The 16,649-nt window shown below is 48.8% G+C and overlaps 1 protein-coding gene across 1 annotated transcript; it reads right to left on the reverse strand.

The window, feature by feature from the left end:
• Positions 1-1,766: 1,766 nt before the first annotated feature.
• LOC144276476 (zinc finger protein RFP-like) lies at positions 1,767-15,799 on the reverse strand. Its single transcript, XM_077836567.1, is given in 8 exon segments — positions 1,767-2,158; positions 2,161-2,370; positions 6,635-6,706; positions 10,478-10,593; positions 12,713-12,735; positions 13,045-13,275; positions 14,130-14,219; positions 15,383-15,799. Coding segments are annotated over 8 exon segments (1,437 nt in total). The 3' UTR covers positions 1,767-1,880.
• Positions 15,800-16,649: the final 850 nt, after the last annotated feature.

Below are 16,649 nucleotides of genomic sequence, written 5' to 3' on the forward strand. Positions count from 1 at the left end.
GTCACTGTTAACTGATTATTTTTCTCTCATAGTCTCCATTCTGTCCCCCAATTTTACCCCTTCCCCATTTGCTCCCCCTGGGTGTTTCCCCTCTCAAGAATGTTTTCCTTTCACTCTATCCATTTCTGTTTTTCACCCTTTTTCTAGGACTCTCCCTTTATTCTTGCTTCCTCTGCTCCCTCTGGTTAAACCCACTCTGTCCCTGCTTCTTCCAGTGTTCATTCCCTCTGAAGCACCTGGCATTGGCCACTGCCGTAAGACAGGATACTGGGCTAGATGGACCTTTGGTCTGACCCAGTCTGGCCAAGAAATCTGATGAGGTTCAATAAGGACCTAGGGGTGACAGTGGACGAGAAGCTGGATATGAGTCAGCAGTGTGCCCTTGTTGCTAAGAAGGCCAATGGCATTTTGGGTTGTATAAGTAGGGGCATAGCGAGCAGATCGAGGGACGTGATCGTTCCCCTCTATTCGACATTGGTGAGGCCTCATCTGGAGTACTGTGTCCAGTTTTGGGCCCCACACTACAAGAAGGATGTGGATAAATTGGAGAGAGTCCAGCGAAGGGCAACAAAAATGATTAGGGGTCTAGAACACATGACTTATGAGGAGAGGCTGAGGGAGCTGGGATTGTTTAGTCTGCAGAAGAGAAGAATGAGGGGGGATTTGATAGCTGCTTTCAACTACCTGAAAGGGGGTTCCAAAGAGGATGGCTCTAGACTGTTCTCAATGGTAGCAGATGACAGAACGAGGAGTAATGGTCTCAAGTTGCAGTGGGGGAGGTTTAGATTGGATATTAGGAAAAACTTTTTCACTAGGAGGGTGGTGAAACACTGGAATGCGTTACCTAGGGAGGTGGTAGAATCTCCTTCCTTAGAGGTTTTTAAGGTCAGGCTTGACAAAGCCCTGGCTGGGATGATTTAACTGGGAATTGGTCCTGCTTCGAGCAGGGGGTTGGACTAGATGACCTTCAGGGGTCCCTTCCAACCCTGATATTCTATGATTCTATGATTCTATGATTCATTCTTATGTTCTTAATTCTCAGAAAATCATGAGATTGACACACCGCTCGCCCCCCCCCTCCACAAAAAGAGATTTTTAAAGAAGATTCTATAATGGTTTCTGGTCTGTCTCTTGGTTTTTAATTTTCCCCTGCCTATCCCCTATATCTGTGTGACAAATAGAGACATCCCATATCTACAGAGGAATGTGACTTTGGCCCCTGTTGCAGGAGCTGTCACTGGGGGGCCCCAATGAGATCTGATTAAAGAGTTTTGTACAAAACGCTCCCTGCTGGTGTAGAGGTTCCAGCTTCTCTCTAAACCCCAAATCCCAATTAATTAATTCTCTATCCCTGCTGCCACCACATCTGCCTGTCCCCCAGCCCAGCAATTACTTCTCCCACCAAAACCCTACATCCCTCCCTGCCCTGCAGTGACCCTCTGCTTCTCCTGCAGCTTCAATGGGTCTCCCTTTCTCTCTCCCCCCCCCGCCTCCCAAAATCCCTGGTGCTGCAGAGATGGAGGGGGAGGAGATGGAATAAGGAACCAGAGGGTTGGGTACACGGGAGTCCTCCAGGGTCATAGAGACTAGCATGACTGTGGCTAGGGAAGCCCATTTTTTAATTCCCCCCATGTATTAGTGACACTGTCTGACTGAAGATCCCCAGAGTCCTCCTGGACCATAGAAGATAGCGACAAACAGTCTAAATAGCTCCTTGGGCAATGACATTGGCTTCTCCATCTTGATTACTTGCTTCTTTCTGTGGTTTCACAGTCCAGACATGAGACCCCAAGGACCCTCCAGGGTCATAAAGACTGGAGTTTCCAAGGCTAGAGAGGCTGATTTCAGGGTCCTCAGTGCAATATTCCACCCCCTGTGTCTCAGGGACACAGTCTGAGCTCGGATCCTGCCCCCACCCAGAGCCAGGGGTAGATTCTCTCCCCAGGGACAGAGGCTAGTGGGAAAGTGAAGATTGGGGCCTTGTTATCAGCATCGAAAAATGTCACTTGGCCCCATTCACCATCCAGACAAACCTGGATCCTCCTGGGGACCTGGCTCAGGGGTAGTATGGTTGCAGGGGAGGTGAGAGCCTGGAACAGACCCAACCACTGCACAGCCCAGATCCCCACTTCAGGGTTAAAGCTGACTTCTCCCTTCCTCCCACAGCCCAGAATCCTCTGTCCCCCACCTCCACATCCCAGCAATATATCAATGAAGTGAATCCCTCAGAGCCCAGCACACAGGCCCAGGAGTCAAATCTCTCTGGATTGTTCGGCAGATGTTGCCTGGTGTCTCCCCATTTCACACTTTTCTGATCCTCAGACAGGATGAGTCGGGGATGAGCCGTGTCTGGATCCAGAATCACATTCACTACGGGAGAGAGAGAATCAGAGTTCAGCCCTGGGGGAATCTGGGACCATTTCTCACACTCCCTAACATCCCTGCTTGGCAGTTCCTCAACCTGTGTAATGGGATCCTCTTCTGTACTTTCTCATTTGAATATAGAGCCTGCAGCTCCCTGCTCCCCAGCTGGGGCTGGTTCATTCCCAGCAACAGAGACTTGGCAAGGAAGGTAGCAAAAGCTTGTAATTAGGAGAGTCCTGAGGAGGCAGGTACCAACTTTGAACCCCAGAGGGAGTCTCCTCCCATAAATGCATCCTCCACTGCCAGGCCTGGGAGCAGAGATGAAGACGCAGCACAGGGGAAGAGCCAATAGCTCAAGGCCAGTGAGCAGGAAGCAGGAGGTGGCAATGGGTGGGGCAGCCCCTTCCCAGCCCAGAGAGAAGGGAGGTCTGCAGGTGGCAGCACTAGAGAGACACCATCTCCCCAACCCACAAAGCAGCTGCAATGGCAGAGCCCAGCCCTGCCCAAAGGAGAAGAGCCATGGGGAACAGTCTGTCCCCCAGGTGAAATGGGGAAGGGTGTGACAACCAGGAGGCTCTCTCTCCTGACCACCTTGAAGGTAATATTGGAAAGGCTTGTCAATGTCAATACAAATTCTCAGATCACAATTAAGGTGGCTTTAGGGCTGGGCAGTGCAAGTGTCTCTGGTTATTGCAGTGTGGGAAAGTTGCTTTCATGGACATTTTCTGTTAATGGAAGGAAAAACTCCCCCAAAGCTCACCCTGGATGTGTGATCCCAGAGATCCTCCCTTCCCTGCTCTCGCTCAGGTGGGAAAGAGTCTGGAGGGGAAAAGGGTCACAGAGATTAGAGCACAGCGTCTCTGATTTACAACACCAGCCTGGAGAGTTGCTTCTCTCTCCTGAATGCCTGAGAATAAGCAGAGATGCCCTGGCAGTTCGTCCCCCTGGCTGCTGAGACTTTCTGTGGTGGCTGCTTTTTCCCTCCTTCCCAGCTGCATCTCCCTACTCTTCCACACCTTAGTGTGCAGGTGGTTGAAGCCCCCTTAGTGCATCAGAGGATAGCCCTGGATGGTACAACCAGACTCAGAACTAGAGTGACTGGATGGAGCCCACAGTGCTCAGCCAGTGCACGGGGCTGCCCACCCTACATGTCCCCTCTTTTGTGTTCCAGAAGGTGAGGACAATCTAGCCTCTTGCTTCTCTTGCTTTCCTCAACCAGGTGCCGTGAGAAGGCGTTTCCCATCCATCCCTCACAGCTGGCCCTCTGTAACTCATCATCGCCTCTTGCACCACAAGCCTCCCCAGCCACCTTTGACATGCCACCTGTATTGGCTGAAGGACATCCAGCTGGTTCACCTCTGTACCAGTCCCCGAGAACATCTGTACATGCTCGTGCTCCACACCATCCACTTCCTTGCCTTTGTGTTCCATCCTGACTCCAAATGGTGGGACCTACAGGAGAGAAAATGAGGAACTGTGGTGGGCCAGCCTGCACTCCACTTTTGTTCCACAGCTCACTGGGGATATTAGGTGGTGTGTCAGCTTGCAGCCCCTTTTCCAGCTCTTTTTGAACCTCTTACTAAAGTTCTGGCTGCAATATTCCCTGCACCTCCTGATGTATACACACCCCATTTGTGACTTCGGAAAGTGGCAAGACCTCCTTATTAATCTCCTCCTGGTGATGGCCAAGATGGCCACACATCACTGCAGGAGGACAAATCTGGAGGGAGGGAGAAGTGCTCTGAGACTGTGGCATGTATATCCATTCCCTTTTAAAATCATGTCTCCAGGCACCGTTCCCCTGGGCAGTGTTCACTGACTCCTTAGACACCTTTGAGGAGCGATGGATGCTCTCTGGGGTTCTCTGCTTGGTGTCCCCTTCTGGCTCCCTCATTTTTAATTTCTGACCTCTCTCCTTGTCCTGGTTTCTCTTTCATTGTCCCAAATACTCCATTGCTCCCTGGGCTTCATGGTTTCTCCCCCTTAGTTGAGGGGACGGGCCTTTAGCTTTGGGAAGGCGTAGATCCACCATGTCCCAGTACATGCAAATAGCATCTCCCTGCTTTTCCTGCTGGAGCTTCTCCTCTGAGGGTTAGAGAGGAAGGTGAGAACCTGAAGTTGCAGGGAGGGGAGTTAGAGGAGGAAGGTAATAGATATAAACCTGGGGGAAGCTCTATACTGAGCCTGTCCTTCTCTCCCTGGCCTGGGAGAAGAGAAGGGGATGGGTATTGGGGATGATCCACTCAGGCCAGAGAGTGGCCCCTTCTCCAGCCCAGAGAGCAGGGAGGATGTGGCAACATCACAGAGGGACCATATCTCGAACAGAGGAGAAAGAGAGCAACTCAAATGGGAGATCTCAGCCCAGCCCAGCTGAAGAGAAAGATGGGATGCTGGTGAAGAGCAATCGGAGCGAGCCCCTCACATAGGGGAAAGGAAAAAAAGGTGGCAACCCATCTGAATTTAATATTTAAAGGGCTTACGGACATGTATGGAAATGCCAGGGTCAGCATTAATGACATATCTGTGTTGGTGAGGGAGAGTGTATCTACACAGCAGTTTAAGCCTGGGTCTGAGCCTGGGCTCAAGCCAAACCCTCATTGCATCCACACTGCAAATATGCTAATCTAGGGCTCTGATCCAGAGTCCCAGGACCCTGCAGGTCTGGAGGGTCAGAGCCCATGTTAAACTGGAACCCAGGGTCCAAGCCCTATTGGTTTCCTATGTGCATGCATCCGTGGCTTGACTTGGGTGTGGAAGTCTTCTGGGTGTATCCTATAGTTCCTGGAGGCGGAGGAGCAGTGCTACAGGCAGCCAGCACAGCATGCCAGACATAGCATTACTACCTGGCCGAGAGGTCCCCCTTCCTGCTCCTCCCACAGTGGTGGTGGAAGTTTCTCCTCCATGGTGGTGCACGGAGCTTGCCTGGAGCAGGGAGCAAAGTTAGGAGGTGGGTCATCCTTCCCTCAGCCATACTGAGCCGAGAGCTCTGTCACTTCTTCTCCCTGCAGGGCAGCTGCTATGGTCCCTGCTCTGCTCACTGGCCCTTACTCCAGGCCCTCCTGCCCTCTCTTGGGCTGCAGGTGCAGGGTCACCTGGGCAGCATGCACTATTAGGGTGGTCAGTGGGAGCCAGCACCAAAACTTCTCTGCAGCATCCCAGAGGTCTGGGGGTGTGGTGATGGCAGGGATAAAGGATTCCCCAGGGTTGCTGGAGCACACTGCATCCCAAGCCTTGGGGATGGATTTTGCCACTTTGCAGCAAGCAGCAGCCAGACTGGAATGTGTGTGTGTCTTCCCTCTGACACCTTCATTTTATGTCAAACTTCAAAACAAACTGAAAAAATCAAGCAAGCAAGCAAAAACTCCTCACCTTCATTGATCATCCTATTTGAAAAATTAAGAATAACAAAGTTTCACTGTAATAGTTTGACACCCTGGAGACTGATGTCCTCATTATCCTTAGGACAGGCACAGGGGCATGTTTTTTGCCAATGTGACCGAGCCTAGAGCTGGAGAACCCAGTTATCCGATTAGACAGTAATTCAGTATAATGCCCTTTCAAATGGAGACAGCCACCAAATGAGCTAATTATGCGGCATATGTACTCATGTGCTCCTTACGGGCACCCGCGTCCCATCAATAGCACGGCCACAGTTAGGAAACAGGATTGGCAGTCGAGTTTCCCCCCAGTGCAGAAAATTCTTAACCTAGAGTTAAAATGCAATGTTGATGCTCAAGCCCAGGATTCCCTGACAAGAGGTCAGCTGACTCAAATCCCTTACGCTTACATTGCTATGTAGGCCTAGCCTCAGAGTGTTTGTTGGTCAGGGAGAGAGTTTCTGTTCGTCAGTGGGTGCAGGGACTCAACACTAAGGATGGTATCAGGATTGTTTGTGTGATTTCGGCTTGGGAGCTCTTAGTATTTCATGTTTCAGAGTAGCAGCCGTGTTAGTTTGTATACGCAAAAAGAAAAGGAGTACTTGTGGCACCTTAGAGACTAACCAATTTATTTGAGCATAAGCTTTCGTGAGCTACAGCTCACTTCATCCAATGAAGTGAGCTGTAGCTCAGAAAGCTTATGCTCAAATAAATTGGTTAGTCTCTAAGATGCCACAAGTACTCCTTTTCTTTTAGTATTTCATGTTTTTGTTTTTATTTTTATTTTTAGGGGTGTGTGTCATGGTCAGTGTTGGTTTGGTTTGGACATTTATCTAGAAGTTCATGAAAATGTTTTCATGGGATTTTCCTCTTTATTTAATGATAATCTCCACCTGAAGTCTCACCTGGTCTGTGTGATCCTAAGGATTTCCCTCTTATTGTCTCCAGTTCAGATGGCAGAATGTCTGGAGGGGGAAAGGATAAGATAGATGATATTTCATGCTCTCATATTTGTGACATCCTCACTCTTAATTGACATAATTGTATTTTAATTAAGAGAGAAAAACAGTTGAAGAGAGACAGAGACACACCCAGATTTTTAACAAAGGCTAATATGAATCATCCTATTTTCTCTTTCATTCAAGTGTCTCAAATCAACAGAACCAATATCCATGAAGCCTCAGAACCACTCAAAGAGACACTATGTGGAAGACAGATTTTCTGTTCCCTCATCCTCCAAACCCAGCTGATTTCTCATTCTCCTTTTGCATTTTGTCATAAGCCAGGCCAGATCCTGCAAAGATTTTAGCATTAATGTAACTTTACAAACATTGGCCTCTTTCACATCAGTGGGATGCTGAGACTTTTCAGGATGAGGAGCCTGAATTGTGAGCTCTTTGGGTCTATTTACTCAGTATATGTACAGAGCTCAGCACAATGGGGCTTTCATTCTGCATAGACTGAAATACAAATAATATTAAAATTATTTCATAAATGCGGAAACTGAGTCAGGGAGAGAATTGGCTCAATGGGCCTCATTCACCCCTGCACTGGTAAAGGGACGGGGGAAACAGTTTGTGGTTCTCCTATTCAGTAGCTGCTGGGGTCAGTGCAGACATTGGCACAGGCTGCGGAAGTCCGGAGGTCCAGCCTGAGTTGCACCTCTGGTCCAGTGGCCCCTAGATGACTTCTCCCGGAGGCAGTGTCAAAGGCACAGCTTTACCCTGGCCACACCCCATTATTCCTGCTCCACCCCTTCCTCCTCTGCCCAGCCCTCGACAACTCCCCTCTATTCCCTGCTTTCCCGGGACACTCCTTGAGCCTGCTCCACCCCTTCCTCCTCTGCCCAGCCCTCGACAGCTCCCCTCTATTCCCTGCTTTCCTGGGACACTCCTTGAGCCTGCTCCACCCCTTCCTCCTCTGCCCAGCCCTCGACAGCTCCCCTCTGTTCCCTGCTTTCCCGGGACACTCCTTGAGCCTGCAGCTGCTGTGGAGGAGCTGGAGGCACAAGAGGCTCCTGTGCTGGGAGGATTCTCCTGGGTTTGCACCTTCCCTACAGCCCCTTTGGCCCACACAAGCTGCCACACGGGGCCAGAGCACAATGGTGAGCTGGGTCCACATTTCAAAAGTGGCCTTACATTGAGGGGTTACATTTTGGTGCCAACCTTTAGGCCTTGTCTACATAGTTTTGTCGGCAAAAGGCAGCTTTCGTTGACACAACGGTGGAGGTGTACACACTACAATGCACCTCTTGGTGACAAAACTCTCCTGCTTTACTGACAAAATATAACCACCTCAATGGGAGGCATAGAGATTTTTGCAGCAAAGTTAGATCAACAAAGTGTCAGTGTAGACACTGTGTTTGTTACGTTGCTGTAACTGGCTCCGGAAGGTATCTCACAATGCCCACCATGACCGCTCTGCTCACTGTTTGGAAATCTGCTGCCATTCATCCAGCTATGTAGACATGTGTCCCTCCCCTTTCAAAGCCCCAGGAAGTCCCCCATACACAATTTGTCTCTCTTTCTCACATACACACTCCCCACACACACAGTCTCTCACACGCTCCGCCAACACATGCTCTCTCTCTCTCTCTCTCACACACACACACACCCACCCACACCCTGTCACACATGCTTCCCCCACACAAACACACACTTCTGTGGGCTTCTTCTATTACTGTTAGGGTTACCATATTTGAATATTCAAAAAAGAGGACACTATGGGGGGGGGGGGAAGGGGGTATTTGCTCTGCCCCCACCTGCCCCCACCCCAACTCCACCTCTTCCCCGTCCCCATTCCAACCCCTTCCCCAAAGTCCTCGACTCTGCCCCCTCTCTGCCCCATTGGACCCCCCCCGCTGCTGGCTCCCTCGCCGCTCGCCTCTTCACTGCCCACCGCTGGCTCGCCGCTCGCCTCTTCACCCTCCCCGCCTGCCACTTGCCTCCTCACCCGCCCACCAGCCAGCCACTGGCTCCCTTGCCGCTCGCCTCTTCACCACCATGCCCCACTCGCCTACTCACCCCTCCTGCCGCAGGTCGCTCTGGCTCCTAGGATCAGGGGCAGCCAAGGGGTCTCCACGTGCTGCACCCGCCACAAGCGTGAGCTCCGTGGCTCCCATTGGCCAGCACCAAAGAAAAGCACCAATGGGAGCTGCCGTAGCCATGGAGTGGGGCTTACAGGTGCCGGCAGCACGCAGAGAGCCCTCCGCCCCCCCACCCCTGACTCGACCCGACCCTGAGAGCCAGAGGTACCTTCCGGGGGGCGAGGTGGGGAGTCCCAGTGGTGCTTACCTGGGGCGGCTCCCAGGAAGCATCCGGAAGGTCCCTCTGGCTCCTAGGTTCGGGTCAGGTCGGGTCAGGGTGGGGGCGGAGGGCTCGCTGCCCGCTGCCGGCACCTGCAAGCCCTGCCCCCGCAGCTCTGGTTGGGCAGGAGGCAGCACGCGGAGACCACCTCCGCCTCTGTGCCTAGGGGCCGCCCACACTGCAGGCTCCTGCCAGCGGGCAGGTGCCGGGAGCTGCCCCAGGAAGCGCCACCAGCCCCGGGACTTTGGTGTGTGTGGTGAGGTGAGCGGTCCCCAATATCGGGACAAAGGGTGTCCCAACCGATGTGGCAAAATCCCAGACGTTTTTAGATATTTAAAAATTCCTCCCAGATGGTGATTTAAGAACCAAAAAGCTGGACTTGTCCAGGAAAATACAGACGTATGGTAACCCTAATTACTATTCAGCAGTGTCAGTTTGATCATATTATCAAGCGTTACTCTAAAAAGTGATCTAAGATGTGTAACTTTTCAGGCACACACAGAAATCATTACAAGGTTCATAGCACAGTGCAAAGAAACAATGCCAGGTTCAGCACACTACAGCAACAAATGTTACTGTGGCTCAGTGTTAAAATGCTCCTTCAAGGCATCCTCCAGCCAAATAGCCCCCCACTGGGCTCCTCCTATAGCCTTGTGTTCAATACAAGCACAATACACAGCACAGCACAATACTGAACAGCAGGGTAGTATCCATGCTTTCTGACAGTGATGGCTGGGGTGCAGGTTGCCAGGGCAGTTGAAAAATAGCTGGCCATACAGTAGGATGCCCATGGAACAATGAGATTGAGAAACCTTCATCATGTGACTCTCTACCTGCCTGCATGAGGCATTGCAAACCCTTCACAAAGCACCTTCTGGCCAGGGGCACAGTGGGATAGCTACCCAGAGTGCCCTGCTGTCTGTGTCAATGCAAAGCTACTATTGTGGATGTGCTTTGCCGACACAAGGAGCACAGTGTGGACATGCAACAGTGGTTTAATTATAGCAGTGGCTGTTTGTTGGCGTAACTGGAATCGACAAAACTCTGTAGTGTAGATAGACAAGGCCTTAGGCACCTGGGGCCCGGAGTTCCTTGGTAATGGGCACCTGCAGATCCTATGGACTCCAGCTGCATGTGGGGCTGCTAAACAGCTCTGGAGCACATGCCCTGTAGTTCTGTAGTTGGAAGAGTGAAACTGAGGTACCCCAAATTTTGTACATTTTTACCTTAATGATTGTACCAAAGTTCACAGAGTGAAATAATGTGAAAGATCCTGGCACCTGGGCCCTTACTTCATCTGCGCAGTTTGTCTGCTTTCTACTTTTTATTAAATAGGTACATAATCTAATTGTACCAGTTGCCCAGAGCCCATCTCCACCCATAGTCCCAGAGACACACCCTGGTTTCCTTTCCTAGATCCCTTCTCAGTACCTTTGAACTTCCACAGAATCTCCGTTAGAGCAATATTTCGCTGGGAGAAATCACTGAGTCTCTTTTCCAGCTCAGAAGAAATCTCCACTGGCTGGAGGAACTTCCCCTTCTCGCACCTGGAGAGGAAGAATTTCATGATATTATGTTTCTTTTAGTGACTCATTATAATTCCTTGCTAGTGGAAGTTGCTGCTCTTATGGGCCTGGAGTTAGAATTCCTCCACTTCTCCCAGTCTCAGAGCAGGCACAGCACTGGCCATGGCAGTGCAACCTTTCCCTAAAGGCCCCATTAATATTCTTCATCTCTAGCCTGGACAGAGCAGATCTGTACATCAAAGGGGAATCATGTTTTCATGACCAATTCACTCCTTCGCCTCCATGCACTAATACTAGTATGTTCCCCTATTTCATGCGCACAGTGCTATCGGATTGTTCTTTCAGAAACTAAATTGAAACCTCAGGGGCCCCCGCCCCCACCAGTTCCTTCCACACAGGTCTCCAAACAGTCCTGAGGTGGTAAAGGCTCTTGATTCCTGCTGTCCAGGGCATGATTGTAACCAGTGCCTTGAGCTGAAAGGCCCATATTGATCCTCAGGGTTCTGAGGCAGCCAATTCCCCAGGGATGTAATATCTCTAGGAAATACTGTAGGCCAGTCTTTCCCACTGAATAGATAATTCAAGAGTCCTGTGTAAAAGGGTGAGGATTAAATGCATAAATGGGAATTACATTCAGAATGTGACCTTGCCCCATATATTTTGCTGCAGTGCCCTGGGGAACTATAGTAAAGAACAGAATTATCAGATACATAGATGAACATGATTTGTTGGGGAAGAGTCAAGATGGTTTTTGTAAAGGGAAATCATGCGTCATACTAAAATTCTTTGAGGGGGTCAACAAACATGTGGATAAGGGGGATCCAGTGGATATAGTGTACTTAGATTTTCAGAAAGCCTTTGATAAGATCCCTCACTACAGGCTCTTAAGCAAAGTAAGCTGTCATGGGATAAGACGGAAGGTCCTCTCATGGATTAGTAACTGATTAAAAGACAGGAAACAAAAGGTAGGAACAAATTATCAGTTTTCAGAATGGAGAGAGATAAATAGTGGTGTTCCCCAGGGGTCTGTACTGGGACCAGTCCTATTCAACGTATACATAAATGATCTGGAAAAAGGGGTAAACAGTGAGGTGGCAAAATTTGCAGATAATGCAAAACTACTCAAGATAGTTAAGTACAAAGCAGACTGTGAAGAGTTACAAAGGGATCTCACAAAACTGGGTGACTGGCTAAAAAATTTGGCAGATGAAATTCAATACTGATAAATGCAGAGTAATACATATTGGAAAACATAATCCCATCTATAGTTATAAAATGAGGGGGTCTAAATTAGCTGCTACCACTCAAGAAAGAGATCTTGGAGTCATTGTGGATAGTTCTCTGAAAATATCCACTCGATGTGCAGCGATAGTCAAAAAAGCTAACTATGTTGGGAATCATTAAGAAAGAGATAGATAATACAACAGAAAATATCACATTGCGTCTATATAAATCCATGCAAAATCTTGAATATTGCATGCAGACCTGGTCACCCCATCTCAAAAAAGGTTCAGAAAAGCACTACAAAAATGATTCTGGTTATGGAACAGCTTCCATATGAGGAGAGATTAATAAGACTGGGACATTTCATCTTAGAAAACAGACGGCTAAGAGGGGGGCTATGATAGAGGTCTATAAAATCATGACTGGTGTGGAGAGAGCAAATAAGGAAGTGTTATTTACTCCTTCTCATAACGAAAGAACTAGGGGGTCACCAAATGAAATTAATAGACAGCAGTTTTAAAACAAACAAAAGGAAGTATTTCTTCACACAACGCACAGTAAACCTGTGAAACTCTTTGCCAGAGGATGTTGTGAAGGCCAAGACACAAACAGGGTTCAAAAAAGAACTAGATAAGTTCATGGAGCATACGTCCATCAGTGGCTATAAACCAGCATGGTGTTCCTAGCCTGTGTTTGGCAGATGCTGGGAATGGTGACAGGGGGTGGATCACTTGACGATAACCTGTTCTGTTCGTTCCCTCTGGGGCACCTGGCATTGGCTGCTGTTGGAAGACAGGATACTGGTCTGACCTAGTATGGCCATTCTTATATTTTTATGAAATGTAGAGTCAATACACTCTCCAAGCCCTTTCACAGCATCGTAAAGAATGAGGGGAAGTGAAATAGAGCCACATACCTGCTCAAGGTGCTTCTGACATCCTAGAGAGGAAAGAGACAGAAAAACAATTTTAGTCCCAAATGCTGCCCACTGGGGATCCCAGAGAAGGGATTTTGCAGATATGGGAAAGAGAGACCCTGCCTTGGCCCTAGGGCCATGGATTTGCTGAGTTAATGTCATCTCTAATATAAATGAGTCTGTAATTCTTCAAAGAGAAACAATAATTCACATTTCAGGAATGCACACACTGAATTACACTGTGAACTCTGACTGCTGGTCTCCAGTGCCCATGATTCAGGAGCTGTCCTGTCCCTGTGTTTGGATCAGGGATGTTTATAACTCAGTCTCACCTGCAGGAATTCACTTGCTGGCTTCTGACACTTCCCCTCCAGCTCACTGATCAAGTTGCTGAGATGGAAAATCTCCTCAGACATTTTAGTGACATTGTCATTCTGTATCTTCACAATCGCCTTTTCCAGATTTTCCAGCTGGCCCAGCAGGAGTTGCTCTTCTTCTTCTAGAAACTGCCGCAGTTGCTGAAATTCAGATACAACCTTCTGCCTCTTGTTTTCTGTCTGTATCTATTTTTTTTAAAAGAAAGGACAGGTAAGGGTTAGAGAGAGAGTCTAGGGTCCGTTCATGGAGTGCTGACTGTGCAGGAGAGAGAATTTCTTTGAAAATTCTGTGATGTCTAACACATGATTATACCCTGTCGTTAGTAGGGAGAGGATTTTCTACCACTTTCCCATTTGTCCCTAATATTTTATCATGGGATGTTTCTATGTCTGACATAGTCAGCACACTGTGTTAAGCCAGACCCAGAGCAGCAGCCAGCAGGACTGAGCACTACATTAACAGAGATGCGAGGGGAGAGAAATAATTAACAATGCAAGAAATGTCTGCAGACTCAGGCAGACAGCACTGCACGAGACATAGTCTGCTCACCTTGGGAGGAGTTTTGTGAAAGACACAAGGGCTAGAAATTAACTCATTAATTGGAATGGAATCTTAGATTCTACAGAATATGATGTGGTCGTGCTCCTGAGAGAGGATTTCTCAGGGCCGGTTTGTGTAGGTGTGCGAAGACACAGGACTCTAACACAGACATCCATGCTCATGAAGAAACACAAAGCCCACATTCCCCAAGTCCATGGAGGAAGCTGCCTACAAACAGATGTCCTACCAGGTGCACCTGAAAAGGGAAGCCAAGGGGCCTGGCCCATCCACTTTTCACCACAGACCCAGCCCTCTCCCCCTCCTCTTCTCGCCGAGGTCCAGCCCCCCGGCCAGGCTGGAAGCTGGAGCCCGGCCAGGGTAAGAGAGGCCCAGGGAACCCAGGCTGCTGGGAAAAGCCATGGGTGGGGGGTCCCAAGACCAGATTCCTAACAGATGGCCCACTGCAAGTCCCTGCAAGTTAATAACAATGGTCACCTACCAGATACTCCAGGCTTTTCCCCTCTCCAGTCACTTTAAATCTCAGAAGCTTTTCTCTCTCTTCCTTCAGAATCTCCAAATGGGCCTGAATCTTTTCCCGAAGAAACAGAAATGATGTTGGGAGGTTTCATTTTGAGAGTGCTTGGGGTGGGGTGGGGGGTTTCCATGTCAAACCGAAGACTCTGTAGGTGACTGTCAACCCTACCAGGTTTATGACATCAGGAACACCAAGGAAATGAAACCTCATTAACAGAGACAGGGAGTGTTTTATATTGAGACTGTTTTGAATTATTTGTCCCCTTTCTCCATAGAATTAAACGAGCAAGAAACTGGAGTCACATGATGGTGAATCAATTAACCTGTTTTTGAGAAGGTTTAACTCACAAAATGATACAAATCCCAGGTGTTATATGCAGTGTTGTATTTGTGTTGGTCCTGGGATATTAGGTGTTAATGGGCCATGGTGGGGAACAAATAAATCTATTTTTGAGAAGGTTTAGCTTACTTTGTGATACAAACAACAGGAACTACCAGGACCATTGAACTTCAGCCCTGAACCCCTGGGGAGCATACTAGTTGGGCAGAACTTGCTTAAGCACTAAAGCAAACCCTACTAGAGATGCTGATTAGTGTTAAGAATGGCTGGAGTTTGACTTAGTGCTGTTCTAAACCCTTTCAGTGGCAATGCCCGCTGTGTAGTTACCCCAGCGTCCCTGGAAAAGTGTCCAGAAGCAGTGGATTCTGGAAGATTTCAAAAGGCTGCACTGTAGGACTAATGGAACCACTCTGGCTGGTCCTTGCCCACATACACAATAAAACAGTTCAGACTGGCACAGGACAGCTCTTCCCAGGTTAGTTTTGCGGCAACCCAGGCTAATGCCCATGGTGTTCGGCATGGACCTACGCTGTCTGGAGCCCTTTTGTGTGTGGACTCAAGCTGCTTGGGGTCCACACAGGGTTTAGCACAGTGACCTCCTCTAATGCAGGCTGGCATCTGAATTTAATCCCTTACGGAGGAACACAGGAATTCAGAATCCCAGTGGGAAACCTCATCTCCCTGCTGGGCCTGAGGCCTTTATTAAGGAGTTGCTGTATAATTTTTCATACATTTTTTTTCTTCACAGAGCTGAATGATGCAGATACATCAATAGCTGTAGGAGAGAGAGAATATGTGTGACTGGCAACTTGTGATTAAATGAACCTGCAACTAACATTCAAAATTATTTCCCATTAGGCTGGAGAGAAGTTCCCTACCTTGTATTCCTGGGCAGCCTCCTCTATGGGAACCACAGCGTGAGCTCTGTGAGCCTGGGATCTGTCACACACCACACAGATGGGGGTTTGGTCCTCTTCACAGAACAGTTTGAGAGGCTCCTGGTGCTCATCACACACACTATCCCCTCCTGTCCCTGTTTCTGCCTGGAAACTCAGCTGTTTGGCTATTTCTACAACATTTGCCAGCTGCCTGTTTGGCCTGAGGTTTCTCTGCTGAACAGTTTCTCTGCACTGAGGGCAGGATACTTCCGAGTCAGATCCCTCCCAGCACCGGCTGATGCAGCCTCGGCAGAAATTGTGCCCACAGTCTATAATCACTGGGTCTTGAAAATATTCCAGACAGATGGGACAACTAGCTTCCTCCTGGAGACTTTCCATGGGGTTCTCTGCGGCCATGGCTCCCTCTGGACAGTGTAAGTGTAAGTTTCACTTTCCTGAGCTCAGAAATATGCCCCTCCTGCAAAAACAACTGGGTGTTTCCCTACCTGGCACTGACTCATGCGGTTTGGTGAGCTGGAAGGTGCCAGCTGGTAACATTATAGCCCCAGAGGCTTTTCTGAAAAATGAACCACTAGGGCTCTGGTGCTGCAACCAGCCCCCCCTGTGCTGGTGTGGAGGGTCACTGGGGCTTCACAAAGACACCAATGTCCACCTGTGATGGTGAGCTTGCAGAAGCAGGGTCTGTGTGTTTTAGGAAGGAAATTGTTAAATTCACAGGCTAAAAACTTGGTTAAGTTGGAGTGTTTCCAAGGACTGATTCTCATGCACGCTAAGACTGTTCTGGTTCAGTGTAAAAGGGCCTTGCAGTGTTGCCAACCTTCAGGATTTTTTCATGAGCTTCATGACAGTTGATGTGTTTGTTAGAACCCCAAGCTCCTTGAAGCTTGTGATTAGGTGAGACTCTGGCAACTTCTATCTAAGCAGAGCCCTTATGCCTACAGCCCTCATAATGTACAAGAAAGTTTTAGCATAGTGTTATTCCCCACCAACCTGGGCCCTGACCATGTTCCAGGCACAAGCCATTTTTGCTCAGGTCAGAATTCAGGATTTCCTTTACATTGTGAGTGAGATGAACACACTCAGTGTTGTGTGTAGAACTCTTCTGTCAAAGGCACTTACCTGGGATGGGGCAGTGTCCTATTGCCAGTGAATGATTTTAGAAGTGTGTAGCCAGGAATGGGGTAGGTATTCTCTTTAAATCTATATTTCCTTCTATGAAGGAGAAGAGAAAGTGCCGACTGGCACA

This window comes from Eretmochelys imbricata, chromosome 17, assembly GCF_965152235.1.
Source record: "Eretmochelys imbricata isolate rEreImb1 chromosome 17, rEreImb1.hap1, whole genome shotgun sequence".
In the NCBI taxonomy this organism is placed as follows: Eukaryota; Metazoa; Chordata; order Testudines; family Cheloniidae; genus Eretmochelys; species Eretmochelys imbricata.